The 13,908-nt window shown below is 55.3% G+C and overlaps 6 protein-coding genes across 6 annotated transcripts; 4 read left to right on the plus strand and 2 right to left on the minus strand.

Annotated features, from left to right (window-relative positions):
• The first annotated feature begins 12 nt into the window (after positions 1-12).
• Positions 13-3,314, plus strand: M421DRAFT_418372 (uncharacterized protein). Its single transcript, XM_033591760.1, has one exon. It carries the CDS (start codon positions 383-385, stop codon positions 3,206-3,208), a length of 2,826 nt encoding a protein of 941 aa, XP_033451144.1. The 5' UTR covers positions 13-382; the 3' UTR covers positions 3,209-3,314.
• Positions 3,315-4,800: 1,486 nt separating this feature from the next.
• On the plus strand, positions 4,801-5,424 carry M421DRAFT_99464 (uncharacterized protein; the record flags this gene model as incomplete). Its single annotated transcript, XM_033598757.1, has 1 exon — positions 4,801-5,424. The coding sequence occupies one exon, from the start codon at positions 4,801-4,803 to the stop codon at positions 5,422-5,424; it is 624 nt and encodes a 207-aa protein (XP_033451145.1).
• A 2,279-nt stretch (positions 5,425-7,703) lies between these two features.
• On the plus strand, positions 7,704-11,223 carry M421DRAFT_418373 (uncharacterized protein). Its single transcript, XM_033591761.1, has one exon. It carries the CDS (start codon positions 8,133-8,135, stop codon positions 10,965-10,967), a length of 2,835 nt encoding a protein of 944 aa, XP_033451146.1. The 5' UTR covers positions 7,704-8,132; the 3' UTR covers positions 10,968-11,223.
• M421DRAFT_418374 (small nuclear ribonucleo protein SmF) lies at positions 11,127-11,633 on the minus strand. The gene is made up of 2 exons (XM_033591762.1): positions 11,610-11,633; positions 11,127-11,560 (listed from the first exon to the last, which is right to left on the minus strand). Exon 2 carries the CDS (start codon positions 11,488-11,490, stop codon positions 11,203-11,205), a length of 288 nt encoding a protein of 95 aa, XP_033451147.1. The 5' UTR covers positions 11,491-11,560; positions 11,610-11,633; the 3' UTR covers positions 11,127-11,202.
• Positions 11,634-11,851: 218 nt separating this feature from the next.
• Positions 11,852-12,447, plus strand: M421DRAFT_99479 (DUF866-domain-containing protein; the record flags this gene model as incomplete). The annotated part of the gene is made up of 3 exons (XM_033598759.1): positions 11,852-12,070; positions 12,133-12,255; positions 12,304-12,447. The coding sequence occupies 3 exons, from the start codon at positions 11,852-11,854 to the stop codon at positions 12,445-12,447; spliced, it is 486 nt and encodes a 161-aa protein (XP_033451148.1).
• Positions 12,448-12,775: 328 nt separating this feature from the next.
• M421DRAFT_57825 (uncharacterized protein) lies at positions 12,776-13,605 on the minus strand (the record flags this gene model as incomplete). The annotated part of the gene is made up of 2 exons (XM_033595538.1): positions 12,776-13,367; positions 13,418-13,605. 2 exons carry the CDS (start codon positions 13,603-13,605, stop codon positions 12,776-12,778), a joined length of 780 nt encoding a protein of 259 aa, XP_033451149.1.
• Between the last annotated feature and the right edge of the window lie 303 nt (positions 13,606-13,908).

The following is a 13,908-nucleotide window of genomic DNA, read 5'->3' on the forward strand; positions in this document are numbered from 1 at the left end:
CAGGTTCCGGAAGCTTAATCGGTAACGCACAGCCAAATCTGGAGAGGATTTGGGGGCTTCGCCGGATCCTCATGTAGCAGCTCTCCAGCTATCGTATAGATGCCCCTGCCATCCGATATAACTCACACCGGAACTCGTATACCTAAGTAAGGCTTTTTTAGTGATACCTGCCTGGGCTTCCTCCTAGCCGTGATACCTTCTCCACGTTTCCTCGTCGTCACTTGCACGGCTAGGCCGCTTACTTGCCTTTGGCCGCGTAGCATATCTCAGCCTCGCCAGATTACTCTCCTACGCTGGCACGCACACAGCCCTTGACGCATACCAATCGAGTCAGCAAATTTTGACGACTCACGCACGGAAGCGGAGCTATGCATTAGGCAAGATGGCAAAATGTAGCATTCACCGGCCACAGGTCACAAAGATTGCCACGGAAGCCTCTTTGGACATACCTATTGTCGTCAAGGTTGACGATTCACACATCCAGGATGTTTACCTGAACAGTCCCATTCGAGGACCATGCGATTTTCGGGAGCTCTGGAATGCTGTCAGGGTCAAGGCAGGAGCTAGCAAAGAGACGACAGAACGGTCGACCCGGAACCTCAGCCTTCCAAGTATTGATTCGATCGGTGAATGCAAACCAAGAGCGTGGACCTGCGAGAAAGAGATCGAGACCACCACTACCAATCTGAGAGATGTTCGCACTGAAAAAGATTCTGGATCTTTGGACTGGTGTCTCACCAAGCAAATCGTCGGCAGCGCTCGGGATAAAGCGCAAGTCTGTATTAGACGCGGCGACACTGTGGGTGCTTGTAAAGCGTTTGAGGATGCCCTCGAGACTCTGGAACAACAATTCCAGAGATGTGGACGCAATGATCCTACCCCATGGCTGATCGCCAGAGTCGAGATTCTCATCGATCAGGGCCAGACACGAGAGGCAAGGGAGGCTCTGTCCGAACTACCGACTCACAGTCAGGAATCTACAGATGCAGAGCAGCACGACGAAAGGCTTACACAGCTGGGGAACATTGTGGAGATAACCCTCGATTTGTGCCGCAGAACAGAGGACTGGGCCAGAGCACATTTAACAGGCCGGGAACTGTTCCTTCTCTGTCCCGACTATTTCAAACTCGATGAGCAGGTCGATCGCTCCAAACAAATCCGTCGGATTTTAAACACAGGCATGCTTCAGGAAATCGATGCGAATGGAAACACCAACTCTGCAACGCATCTTGCAAGAGCACTCGATATCTACAATTATGGCTGCCACGCTTCTGAAGCCTATTATAGCCTCTCCAATACAGATAAGGCCATAATTTCGGACTTTGACCACCCTGACTGCGCCAATATCTTCTTTTCTGCGGCGCGGGTATGCCACTACCTCGATCGCACGGGATACGCAATCATGCCACGCTCGTTCCCCACTACAGGTCCACAGCTCACTTGTGTGGATTGGAAACACCAGGCTTTGCATTTCTTAGAGAGAGTACGAGCAAGAGCTTTGCTCGACACGATCGTCCGGAGTGTTGCCGAGGATGAATCTCGTCGGCTCGCCTCCTTATCGCTAGTGGCTTACGCTGCCCGAAGCCTACTTGTGAAGCGGGCCTCCGTAGAAGGTTCACTTAGGAGCTCCAGCACTCCCTCGCTCCCCGTCCGTGTTACATCGGACCACATGCCTTTGTCCAACGGCCTCGAACCTGCTTCACGAAGACACTCCCACGCGCTCTCTGATGGATTGGTTCGGCCAGATCTATCGGCTCTTCATACGTCTGGAGGTATTTCGGCGACGCTACAACCTTCAAATCTTTCGGACGCGGATTCTGTCTCGGTTCCTACCTCTCCAGCGGGTACTATAGCCCACGCATTAACCAAGAAGGAATATGCACAACTCAGGATACGAAGATACTGGAATATATCCTTGCTATGGGCTCTCACGAAAGTGAGAGTGAGCGCTGCGCTCGTTAATGTCCCAGCCGATACTGTTGTGGTGGAATATGCTCTTGCCTCAACCGCACCAAGCGGTATCATGATAGTTATCGCTGCGACAGACGCTGTGAAGTCAGTAGTATGGAAGACGACCGATACTGTTGCTATTCAGAACTGCATTCGCGACTTAAGATCCTCGATGGAGGCCATGGACGAGCAAGCCGATCCAGGACGTCACTCCGATTTTACCACTGAACAACGTGTCAGGCCCATCGGGCCAAAACCAAACAACTCTAATTTCGATCAAGTAAGGCTGAGGAATTTACTTCACGGTGCTATTGTTGCACCCGTACAACCATACTTGAAAGGAAAGAGAAAGCTTATCATTGTACCGTCCGGCGATCTTGCACATGTACCTTGGCGCATCTTCTTTGACCTACCAATTACTGTAGTTCCGAGTCTTGGGATCTGGGCACGTCTTAAGTACGAGGCAAACGCCAAAGCGGTCCGGCATCCCAAAGTTTCGGTTGTCAGCACTGCGCCAATCGACAGGGACAAGAAGGCGAAGAAGATGGCTAACTACATACGCGGTATACCGTTCTCTCGCATCGAGGCGCTCTACGTTGCACGACTCCATGGGGAAACACCATTCCTTGCTGATGGGCAGACTCATAAAGATCTGCAAAGTCGTACCGAAGATACACAAATTCTGCACATATGCGCCCACAGCAACTACGATCCTGCGGCGCCGATGAGTTCCTCCCTTCAGCTATTCAAAGAACCCCTTACGGTCGCGGATTGGCTGGGCCTATCCATTAAGGCTGAGTTGGTAGTTTTCAGCTCTTGCGTTTCCGGCATATCTCGAGCATACGACTCTGGTAGCACAATTGGATTTGCGCATACGCTCCTGGGAACTGGTACAAAAGCATTCATCGGCAGTCTCTGGAAAGTGAATGACTGTGCGACGCTCTTGCTGATGGCGATGTTCTATGAACAGTTGAAGAAACCCTTGCCACCTGTTGAGGCGTTGTATAAAGCGCAGAATCGTATGCGGGACCTGACGGACAACGATTTGCAAGACACAATCGATGACCTGGAGCACTATGGAAAGCTGTTGCGCGATGCAGCTACTACAATGTTTGTCATCAACCCAGATCTTCACCTTTTTTCTTTGAGGAATACAAAAGCGGGCAAATGGAGGGACGCGAAGTATTGGGCAGGCTTCGTGCTGACAGGTTATGGGTCAAAGAACATATACCCTATGGGCAGCAATGCGGATTCTTAGGGAAACGGGATAACCAGTAACTTTCTGGGTGTAATATGAGTACCACAGTAGGCAAACCACACGGTGTAGCTAGACATATAGAAACACCTTGAAGTGTAGTATTATCTCAACAAACTGTTGATGAGTACGTTACTCCGCTACCTTAATCGAAGAGAAGTACCTCTTCTTCACCATCTTCCTACTTGACTACCCATAATACTTTGTCATCTCTTCCTCCAGCTCAATCATCGATATATCTCCGATGCGTGGCTACGATCGGAACCACCGCTGTCCATCCTCTTTACTCGAACTCAATGTCATACACCTTGCTATACCACCTCTCCATGCCCTCGTCGAGATCCTCCTCCATTCCGGCCTTCAACTCGAGTCGTTGCTGAATCTCTTGCGAAAGCTTTTCCATCGCCAGCTCCGCCTTTGCCAGCTCGGGAGTCGTTTCGGCCTTGAATTTTTCCATCACTGCGGGTACCTTCTGCAGGAGAGCTTCAACCTCTGCCCATGGGTCGGAGGTCTCCAAGGGCTTCGTATCTATAGGCATATCGTAGGTGATCAGGATATTGAGGCCTGGATTGAAGGTGAGCGACGATCTGAGGCTGAGTCTGGACATTGCAATCTACGCTGCGTATCTTCGACGTTGTGTTCAGCAGGTATCAATGTCGCGGGGTATGCAAGCTTGGGCAGGAGAACTTGATTGGTATTCTGAGCGTCTGCCATTTTGGGGGTACTCAGTGGTACAGTGGCGGTGTTTGCGTGTGCTGTCATTTTGAAGAGGCCTTGGATGTGCGGACTGTATTTCAGAATTGAAGAGAAAAGTAAGGAGGGCGTGTGTATATGTATCTTTGCCAAAATTCGAACCTTGGTCCTCACTAAGAAAAAGGGTCGTGGGCCCTGAGACAGTTATTTTACCATAGTTTCAGATGCACACACTGACGATTACACCCTCCTCTTTCGATGCAAACGAACCAAAGCATCGTGAAAAATAGGGTAATGTAAATGGACCTACTGTGGTAAGAACAGACAATTTTGTCTGGTTTAGCACGACCCGTGTTTCCATAGCTATTTCTCGACGCCCACTGCAGACGAACGTCATACCATGTTCACCACATGTCTATTGTCCAAAAGGCTATTCCGACCCAAATCTGCACCACCCTCAGTCGCTATATCAAAGTTGCGGTTGTGCAGACACAGCGGCACCCTCGGCAGCAAATTTATCAACCGCATCTATGCTATATCAACAACTGGACAACACATGTGCAGGCGAACAGCATGGGAAAGCAGAAGGAAGAACACGCTTTCTACTGGTTGTTATGGCTGGGTCGACGCGGAAGGTGCTGCGGTTTGCTTTGAACGCCCAAAGATAACTCATCCGGGAGCGATTCGAGAGCAACGTCTGTGCGAGGTGACGGTGCCGCGAAAGTACTGATGTGTCTCAAAATACCAATTGGTTGTTATAGAGGACTGAGGACGTCGCTTGTCACCCTGACGTCACGACTCATGATCACTACTACCTGGGCACTACGAACAGAAGTGAATATCAACACACATAGCTTTACAACTCCTCACATTCCACCAACTCTTGAGCTTCTTCTATTTTCATGTTCGAAATGTCCGTCCCAGTCACAGGAAAATCCGGCAACGAGGAGCGCGCCACAAGATTGGAGAATGAGTTTGAGAAGCGCCCCGATCCGGTAGCTCTCACTCACAACCCAGATCCCTCGAAGAACTCATCCTCTGGCGTGGATTACGAACCGTACCCAGAGAAGTCCATCCCGCTTGAGCCAGAAAAAGAGAAGATCGTGCAAACGATATGCAACTTGTACTCAGGCAGCGCCAGCAAGGAGGACATGACTGTCTACGCCGAAGAATCAATCTACGATGACCCGTGGAGCTACTGCGACACGCGTTACAAGATTGCGGGCCAGTGGTATGGCATCCCGAAGATTATGAAGTCGAGCAGGACCATCAAGACTCAGGTCGTGTCGTCAAAGCCAGATGAGATCATCTTCAAGCTGCAACAAGAGTACACACCAAAGCCGATGCCCATTGCGAAGAAGGTGAACAGCTTGGTCACTTTGACTCTCGATCAAAATGGAAAAGTCAGGTACCACAAGGACATGTGGAACGAGAAAGACTACAGCCACGAAGGTCTTGGCAAGATCATGAAGGAGCTCAACGGGGATCATTTGACGAAAATTACGCAGCCACCGGAGGACTTGTAATTCGAGGGATGGAGCGAAAGTTTCTAGACCATAGAAAGCTGTATATTTAATACAAGACCGGCAATCGTCCTACATGACGATGGTCGACTGTTTCAATTAGCGTAGCACACTGCTTCAGAGAGGGGAAACTTATAAAAAAGATTGTGCCGTTCCAGCAAGGGAAACGGCTTTTGATACCACCCACGAACAACCTCTCGCCATATGCACCCTCGTCTACGCCATTTATCGCCAGAGTGACTGAGTCTGATGTCACACCAACCAAAGGCCCAAATTCCGACCAGGAGTACCGAGCACAAGTAGGCCAAAGTTCATCGTGCTCACAACAGCATGCAGCGTAAACAGAGAGGTGAAATGCAGCGGGCGACGATTGTGGACAGGCCTAAGCCTTGAGCCTCACTCTAGAGAGGTCCCACTTTCGAGGACGTGCTGGATGCAAATCGCACAGTCAAGTCTAGCCACGTACCGTTGATGTTGGCTTCGATGTAGCCACCTTGAGCGTCAAGTGCTCCCAAATAATGGTCATCGTTCAGAAGTCCAGTCAACGAAACTCAGACCCAGGCTCCAGCAAACAGCAACGCTTTCGAAGAAGCCGCCTCAACCTCGATGAGCACCATTCACTCCACCCGCAGCCCATAACTTTGACCATGTGACGCGACACCCTAGCTCAAACTGCACAAACCTCGCGCAGAAACCTCTCCTGTGACCGACATCTTGGGTGAAACCTCAAGAGCCTCTCTCCGTGTGTATTGGCATGACTCTCTGAGACTAGTTTTTGTTTCCTCTCCGGTCGGTGATGAGCCGGAGGGCAGATGCGTGCGGACAAAAGACATCCTCAAAAACCGCACTAATCCTCGTAGCAAGTATGACTTGCTCAAAGAGAGGGTGAACGCTCATCAGACAGTACATGATGGACATGTGAGTTGATGATTGACGCGACTGGTCGGGTATCACTTCGATGTGACGTGTGCCGGGTCGCAAAACCATGGTACGAACTCAACGGCTTTTCGGTGAGCGTGGCTGGGTGGCATTCTGGTTGGGACTTTCGTCGCTGTTGGAGAGACGCGCGGGTGGTAACGTCGAAGTCACTCTTACTGTTGTTGTGGTTGTCACAGGATGATAACACTGCTGACCGTGTCTCACGAAGACAGCGTACCTCGTACATACTCGAGCAAGCTCAAAACATCGGCTCCGGAGCGTGACGGAGTGCCATAGGAAGAAAACGCCAACCTGAGACGCATTGAGACCTCGCTGGGCTTGCGCCCTTCCGACGAGTGGATCTCTGCGACAGCCGAAGCCGAACAGGCCGGCGTGTCTGTGCGTAAGGCTCGTACAAGACATCCGTGCTCTGCGTCTGCCTTTGAGTTGCTTTGAGTAGTCGTGGGAACATGTCTTTGATGTGGGCACTCGGTATGGCAGCTCCTCTGTGAAAACCAGCAAGAACAAAAATGGAGCTTGGACGAGTTCGACTACCCAAAGACAATCCTCGAGTGAGGTGTCCGGCATCTCTCACCAGAATGCTCCAAGCCCCGTCAGCAAAGTAGCCTTAGAGCTACCCATCTTGACCAGAGTCTGTTGCACGGATGAGAGTGTCGACGTGGCTCTCAAAGAGAGCTTTAACGCCCCAACAGGCACATGACAAACCAATTTGAGCCGAAGCTCCCGTACCTCGAGCCTCCCTTTGGCACGAAGTCTCAAGACGTACACTCAAGGTGCGTTGCCAGGCGACTAGGGCTGATCGGAAAGGTCGGCGACATGACCGCGAAGCTTTCCACCGCAGAATCTGCGGTAAACACCAAGAGATGATTAGGGTTAAGATCCGAGCCTGCCCTCCTCACACACAAGCACGTTCCAACAAGCCATAAGCCGGGTTAGGAGCCTCTGACCAGCGTTGGACGTACAGAGCATGTGAGGCGCAGCGAACTGCATTCCAAAGGGAAGACAGACATCGGTAGCTGTAGGGAGAGTGATATGCATTCAAACTTGTAGTAAGCGAGAGAGTAGATGGTGCCAAGGAGGTCTTGCGCGAGTTCCCACAGTTGAGAGCATTGTCAGGTGGTGTTGTTCGTGGTCCGGAGCCGTGGGAGCGAGTTGGAGTAGTCTGAGCACAGAGCGAGTATGAAGCGTTTTGTGGCGATTGGTCGTTGGGGTAGTGTTGTGAGGCTGGCTCAACTGACGCGCCCTCCAAGGTGGACGCGCCGAGCTAGTACGCGATCACGTGAGTGTGACTAAGCAGCCCTTCCTTGCTTCCCTTCCACCTCTTTCGCAACACCCACGCCGACATCAACTTATACAGTATGGGAGCTGTCGAACAAGCAGTAGATTCTGCCGCAAACTTCATTGGCCCATTTGTAGACGCGGGCGCAAGACAAGCTGCTCAGCATAGTGGCGAAGAGAATCTCGACAACGCGGCACTGGTACGAGAAGCCATAGGGCACCTGCAAGCCATCAATACCGCAGATCTCGCCGCAGATCCAGATGCACCTTACGATGCGTCTCTTGCTGGGGTCGTATATGGGTTGCTGGATCTCACCACATCGCTTGGCATCCTTCCACACCTATCCTCTGGTGTTGCGTTCAGTCAGCGTCCGCGATCCGTTCTGATAGCAACATTCACAGTTTCGCGTCAAGACAAAGAACATCTGTCCGATGTTGTAACTCCTCTGCTTGAAATCTTGGGTCAAGGAGAAGGCACTGGACTGCAGCCGCTCATGGCGCAGCGGTCTCTGCCTGATTTTATCTCTGCGCTTGCAGAGCTTGCTTTCTCCCCACAGCAGACCGTGGGAACCCACTCTAGTTTCGAGCCCGCCTACAGTGATTTGCTCGCTCGGACACCCACCTCTCGTCTGTTGCCAATACTCACAACGTTCCTCCAGCAGCCACTCCCGGATTGGCTGAAGCCGCGGATGAGCAAAGAGCTTGCTACTGTACCTGTCCGGACCCACGGGGTCAGACATGTCATCGAGTTCCTTTCTTTGTCCTATCTCTCCAAGAATTCGCAGGTTCCACAAGACGCATCCGGTCCTCAGTCACGGATACCGATACCTTTAGAAGCCGTCACACAAGCATCCAAGCTATTGACCTCGCCTCCCAGCGGGACGAGTCAAGTTGAGTGGATTCAGAAGCTGGCGCCCCAGTTGTGGAATCTCCTTGACGGAAGTGAGGGTCGAGAACTTAGCAGAGCTGCAGGCCAAGTCATCGCGGGAGGCATTCTCAGCAAGAAAAGCACGGGTGCGCCTGGCGCAATCGGATGGCTGCTATTCGTCCTGCCGATAATGGAAGCGATCTATCCCAAGGATATGTCAGTCGCAGTAGTACGGAGCAGTACCAGAGACAAGGTGCTCAAGCAGGATCAAGAAGTACTTCTCGCTCTGCAGCGGCTGGCTGTCATCACAACTTCGTACTCCCACGCTGGGCTCATCAAAAGGCTCATTGGTCCTTTGCTACTACCCCTCTGGGCCCTGCTCAACTACGCCCGGTCCAAACGACCACTCGACAAAGCTTGGAGTGAGCTGCCACGCAGTGTCATTGCGAGATACGTGAGCACTGCCTGCGACCCGAAGCAGGTAGACACCCTTGCGACCAACCTGTTCTGGGACGGCCCTCGTGAGTGGACTCTGGGACCAGGGGCCAAGGGGGGCGTCGAGTATCGAATGCGTCGAACTGGTGGCCATTGTGATGAAGCGGGTATGGAGTCTATCCTTTCACGTATCAGCGACCTTACTGGGCGTATCGATCTTCTTGTTTCTCTACTTGCCAATGCCAAGGTATCGGATGATGTCGCAGGTCAGGTCTTCCTACAAGTGACCAAACGCTGGCTGAATCCCAACAATAACGCAAATGCCTCGCTGCTCATCGAATCCGACGACGATCCCCTTGCGGCTCTGACAGACGCTAAGCTCTCAGAAGCACTGGCGAACAAGTTCAAAGACAGCTTCGCAAGATCACCGCAACATATCATCGAGCTCATGGATCAGCTGCTCCAGAATTACGTATCTGACCATCGAGCGAAAGCCAAGCGTCAAGCAAGGTCTCAGAAACCCAGCAGAGCGAACTTGGGAAGCATAGTGGCATCCAAACCTAGGGACTATCAACAGCACGGTGAAAAAGACACAGCGGAGGATGACATTGCTTCTTTCGCAATCGGAGTCCTTAGCACGGTGGTCACGACCTCCGAGTTTCAGCGAACAACGGCAATCGATGATCTGCTTTTGCAAGTCACGACGCACCTTCAATATCTGGCCCACGGGCACCAGTTCCCGATCCCACCGGCCATCACGAACGCAGCCCACAACCTCCTCCAAGCCCTGGCACCCTCAGGCCTGACTTCAAAAGCGTCTGATGACGACCCTGTCGCGTCTCACCGAGCGACACTTCAAGCAGCGCTCCAAGACCTCACCTCCCCCGAAGCTCCAAACCGCACATGGGCGCTCCACACGCTGCACACGCTGATCAAAGATGCCTCCTCGCTGCCAGTCATCAACGTCCCATCAACGACCTACATGCTCCTCACCGCCTCCCTCGCAGACCCCGAGTCCTACGTGCACGGCGCCGCACTCCCCGTCCTCGTGTCCCTCGCCCTCGCCGCACCGCATCCCACCATCAGGATCCTCGTCGACGCCTTCCAGGACGTGGACGAGCGCAGCCTCTCGCATACCAAGGGCCGCACGACCGAAGAAACCGAGCGCGCGCTACAGGAGAGTGTCGACTACAGACTGCGGCTCGGCGAAGTGCTCTCCACAGTCCTCCTGTCCTCCGACTTCTGGCACGCCAACCCCGATCGCGACGTCAAGCACGCCGCCATCACACACATGGCCTCGGCCTGCCTGGCGCTCGCCTCGCGCCGCGGCCAGCGCACGCAGACGCACAAGCGCCGCCAGGCCGTCTCGCTGCACATGGCGGCCCAGCGAGAAGAAGCAGAAACGGCCTGGGGCGGCCCGATCCCCAACATCCTCGAGCCGGACGGCGCGGGCCCGGGCGCAGACCGAGACGAGTACGAAGCGCTGCGCGGGATTGTGGAGGGCTGGGAGAACACGGGGATCGAAGAGGACGTGCGCGTGCGCGCGTCGGCGCTCAGTCTGTTCGGCACGCTGCTGGAGAAGAGGGTCGAATTCGTGGGGCAGCGGACGGTGGACGCGGGACTGCAGATTGCGATGCTCGTGCTCACCATGGAAACGGGGGAGGCGTTCTTCATACTCCGGCGCGCGGCGGTGCTGGTCGTCATGGGGTTGCTGCGGGCGCTGGATCAGAGTCTGGAGGCTGCGGGCGCTGGGCCGGTGGACTTGGGCTTGCGGCAGCAGGGCGAGATTGAGCGGGTGCTGCGGTGGGTCAGGGATGAGGACGGGGACGAGCTCGTGCGGGACCACGCGGCGAGTGTGCTCGAGGGCGTGGACACGCTGCGGATGAAGAAGCTGTACAGGGTTAGAGACGAGGGGGTGAGGTTGGGCGCGGATCTGGGTCTCGCGGGTGGTCTGAGGGGGCTGAGCGTTGGGCCTGCAGGTGATGAGGGACGCGGGAAGCGTATGGTCGTCGAAGAGATGGAATAGCACAGCGCTACCTCTACAGCGCTCCTACAGCGCTCCTACAGCTCTCCAACCGACATCGTCTCGCTCAGCTCGTCCTCCGCATGCGCTGCGTCGCGCGCGTCACGTGGTGTGTGTATTTGCACCGAGCCAAACCACGCAGCCGCACCACGGCGCCGAATCAGCGCTTCGTGTCTCTCTCCCTGTGCTTTGCACAAACTTTTGATAACCCATATTCACCCTCCTCCAGCCGCGCCGCTCAACCGCTCATAGCCGTATCCCCCTTCTTGCTCTCGACGCCATCGGCGTGCCCAATCCACAGCACGTTGTTGCAGCGGATCAGCACCTGGCCCAGGGTGCCGGAGCTGACGCCGTTGACGAATTCCTCCGTGTTGGACAGCTGGATGTTCATGTACAGATCGACCGACACGAGTCTGCCCTTGTACTCGGTCTCGCCCCACTTGAGGCGCACGACAATGTCCTTGTCGACGCTGCGCAGATTAGCATCGGGGAATATGGGGTGGCGGTGCGCGTGCTGGGTCGTCATGGGGTAGGTAGGTGAGGTGCGGGACGTACAGGCTCTGGAGCAGCGGCCGGGGGTTGAAGGGAGCAACGGCCTGGAATCGATTAGCACGAGACGCTCGAGGACTGCGGGGGGGCACTTACAGCCATGTTTGCGACCGAGTTGTGAATGTCGAGAGAGCAGACGAAGCGCTCAGGTCGCGGTCGCGCCCAGCATCTGTTCTCGAAATCTCGCACGGGCCGCCGCAGGCAGAGAGCAGCCGCCGATTGGCCGCCGCGCGGGCGAAGCTCCTCCCCGCCCCCGCGACGAGCAGCAGCATCAGCAAAGAGCAGCAGCACCAGCAAAGCGCTCGAACATTTGCGATTCCCAAACCCCTCGAGTCAACATGGTGCTCGCCCTAGCCCTCAAAGCCGAGCTCGCGGGCGTCACGGACCTGCGCCCGCTGGACACGGAGGACGCGCCCTTTTACTACACGTTCAAGGTGCAGTGCACGTCGTGCCGCGAGACGCACCCGAACTGGGTGTCTGTGAGCCGGTTCGAGCAGAACGAGATCAGCGGCAGCAAGGGCGAGGCCAATTTTGTGTGGAAGTGCAAGAACTGCAAGGTCTCTCCCACCGCACCTCTGCACGACTATCTGTATCTGGGCGCGGGCTGATGGAACGGCAGAGAGAGCATTCGGCGAATATCAAGGCCGCGCCGGCGACGTACGAGAGGAGCGATCCGCCCAAGATGAAGAACGTCTTGGAGTTTGATTGCAGGGGGCTGGAGTTTGTCGAGTTCAAGGCTGATGCATGTGCGCCTGTGCGAGAGATGGGGACGTGGCGCTGACGAGGACAGGGCGAGTGGCTTGCCACGGGCGAGGAGTCTGGCACCAAGTTTGAGAACATCGAGCTGCACGAGGGCGAGTGGTTCGACTACGACGAGAAGGCGAGCGAGGAGGTCAGCATCACGAACCTGGTGTGGGAAGTGCGACGCGCATAGACGTCGAGTCTGGAGGAGGAGCCAGACGAGGCACACAACGGCGAAGAGACGACGCTGTTGGAAGTGACGAGGCACACACGGCGAAAGACGATGCTGTTGGAATTGACGAGGCACACACGGCGAAGAGACGACGCTGCTGGAATTGACGAGGCACACACGGCGAAGAGACGACGCTGCTAGAATTGACAAGGCACACACGGCGAAAGACGACGCTGCTGGAATTGACGAGGCACACACGGCGAAGAAACGACGCTGTTGGAATTGCAGAGTTGCTACCCGCCCGGAGCGCCCTGTACATGCCATTGTATCGTCCAGTAGTCACCTCTAACTATTTGGTGACGATGATCAGCAAAACCAATATGATGATCAACACCACAATAAGCGTCAGGCTCCAGTTCTCGCGCGCCTTCCTGCTGAAGCGGTCCAGCCGCCCCCTCGCTCGTCGAAACTGTGCGTCGTGTCTGTCCACGCCTTCCTCGACCTCGTCCAGCAGCATCACCTGTCCATCGAGTTCGTCCCCAATCTGCATGCTCAGCTCCCTCTGCCGCCCAATGGACGCGCTCAACGTGTCGAGCTGGTCGTCCTGCTCCCGTAGTACATGGCTGTGGTATTCGTGGATCTGCTGGTTGTCGAGATGCGACTGGTCTGGCGGTGCCTCTGCGTCGTGCGAGGGATCGTCGCGATACGGCTGGTTGAAGAGGGCCGCGCGGCTGGGATCGCTGTCGCCTTGCTCGTTGTCTGTGAAGCGCACGCTTTTCGACGCACGGCGCGACTTGGACTGGGCAGCTGCGAAGTCGTCTGCGAGAGCACGGTCGTTTGGCTGTGTGGTTGTGGGAGAGCTGGTGGACGCCGAGGAGGAGAACTGGGCGGAGAGCTCGTTGAGCTGGGTCCGCAGGCGCGGGAGCTGGCTTGTTATAGACCTGGCATGGCTAGAATCAGGCGTGTTGGCAGCAGACATGGCAGCTCATACTCATCGGATGTGTCCTCGACCTGCGACTCGAGCGACTCAATACCGGAGCGCAACTGCTCCAGTGAGCGCGAGATCTGGCTGTCCTGCCCGTGCGAGGGGAGGTTGAGGGAGACGGCCCGCTGGCGCTCCAGCAGCGAGAGCTTGATGTGGTCGGCGAGCAGGAACAGCTGCGGCGGGTTGGTCGCCATGGTGGTGGTCGCGGTGGGTGACGGGTCGTGACACGCCGTGACACTGCCGAGGTTGAGGCTGTGAGGGCGGCCGGAAGCAGCGTGCGCGTTGGTGGCTCAGGGCTGCAGGCACAGGTGACGCAGGCGGTGCTGCTGGCCGTGTACAATGGCTATTCGAAATGTGCGATCGGTGCCGCGTCCCGTGCAATGCGTGCGACGTGTGGCGTGCGCGAGTGCTGCGGGTGCCGTCGACGTCCCAGTGGTTTGCCAGCTGATCCGCGGCGATGCCCATCATCGCATCCCAGCGGACCTCGTCCCGACCAC

This window comes from Didymella exigua, assembly GCF_010094145.1.
Source record: "Didymella exigua CBS 183.55 unplaced genomic scaffold M421scaffold_7, whole genome shotgun sequence".
NCBI classification, from domain to species: domain Eukaryota; kingdom Fungi; phylum Ascomycota; class Dothideomycetes; order Pleosporales; family Didymellaceae; genus Didymella; species Didymella exigua.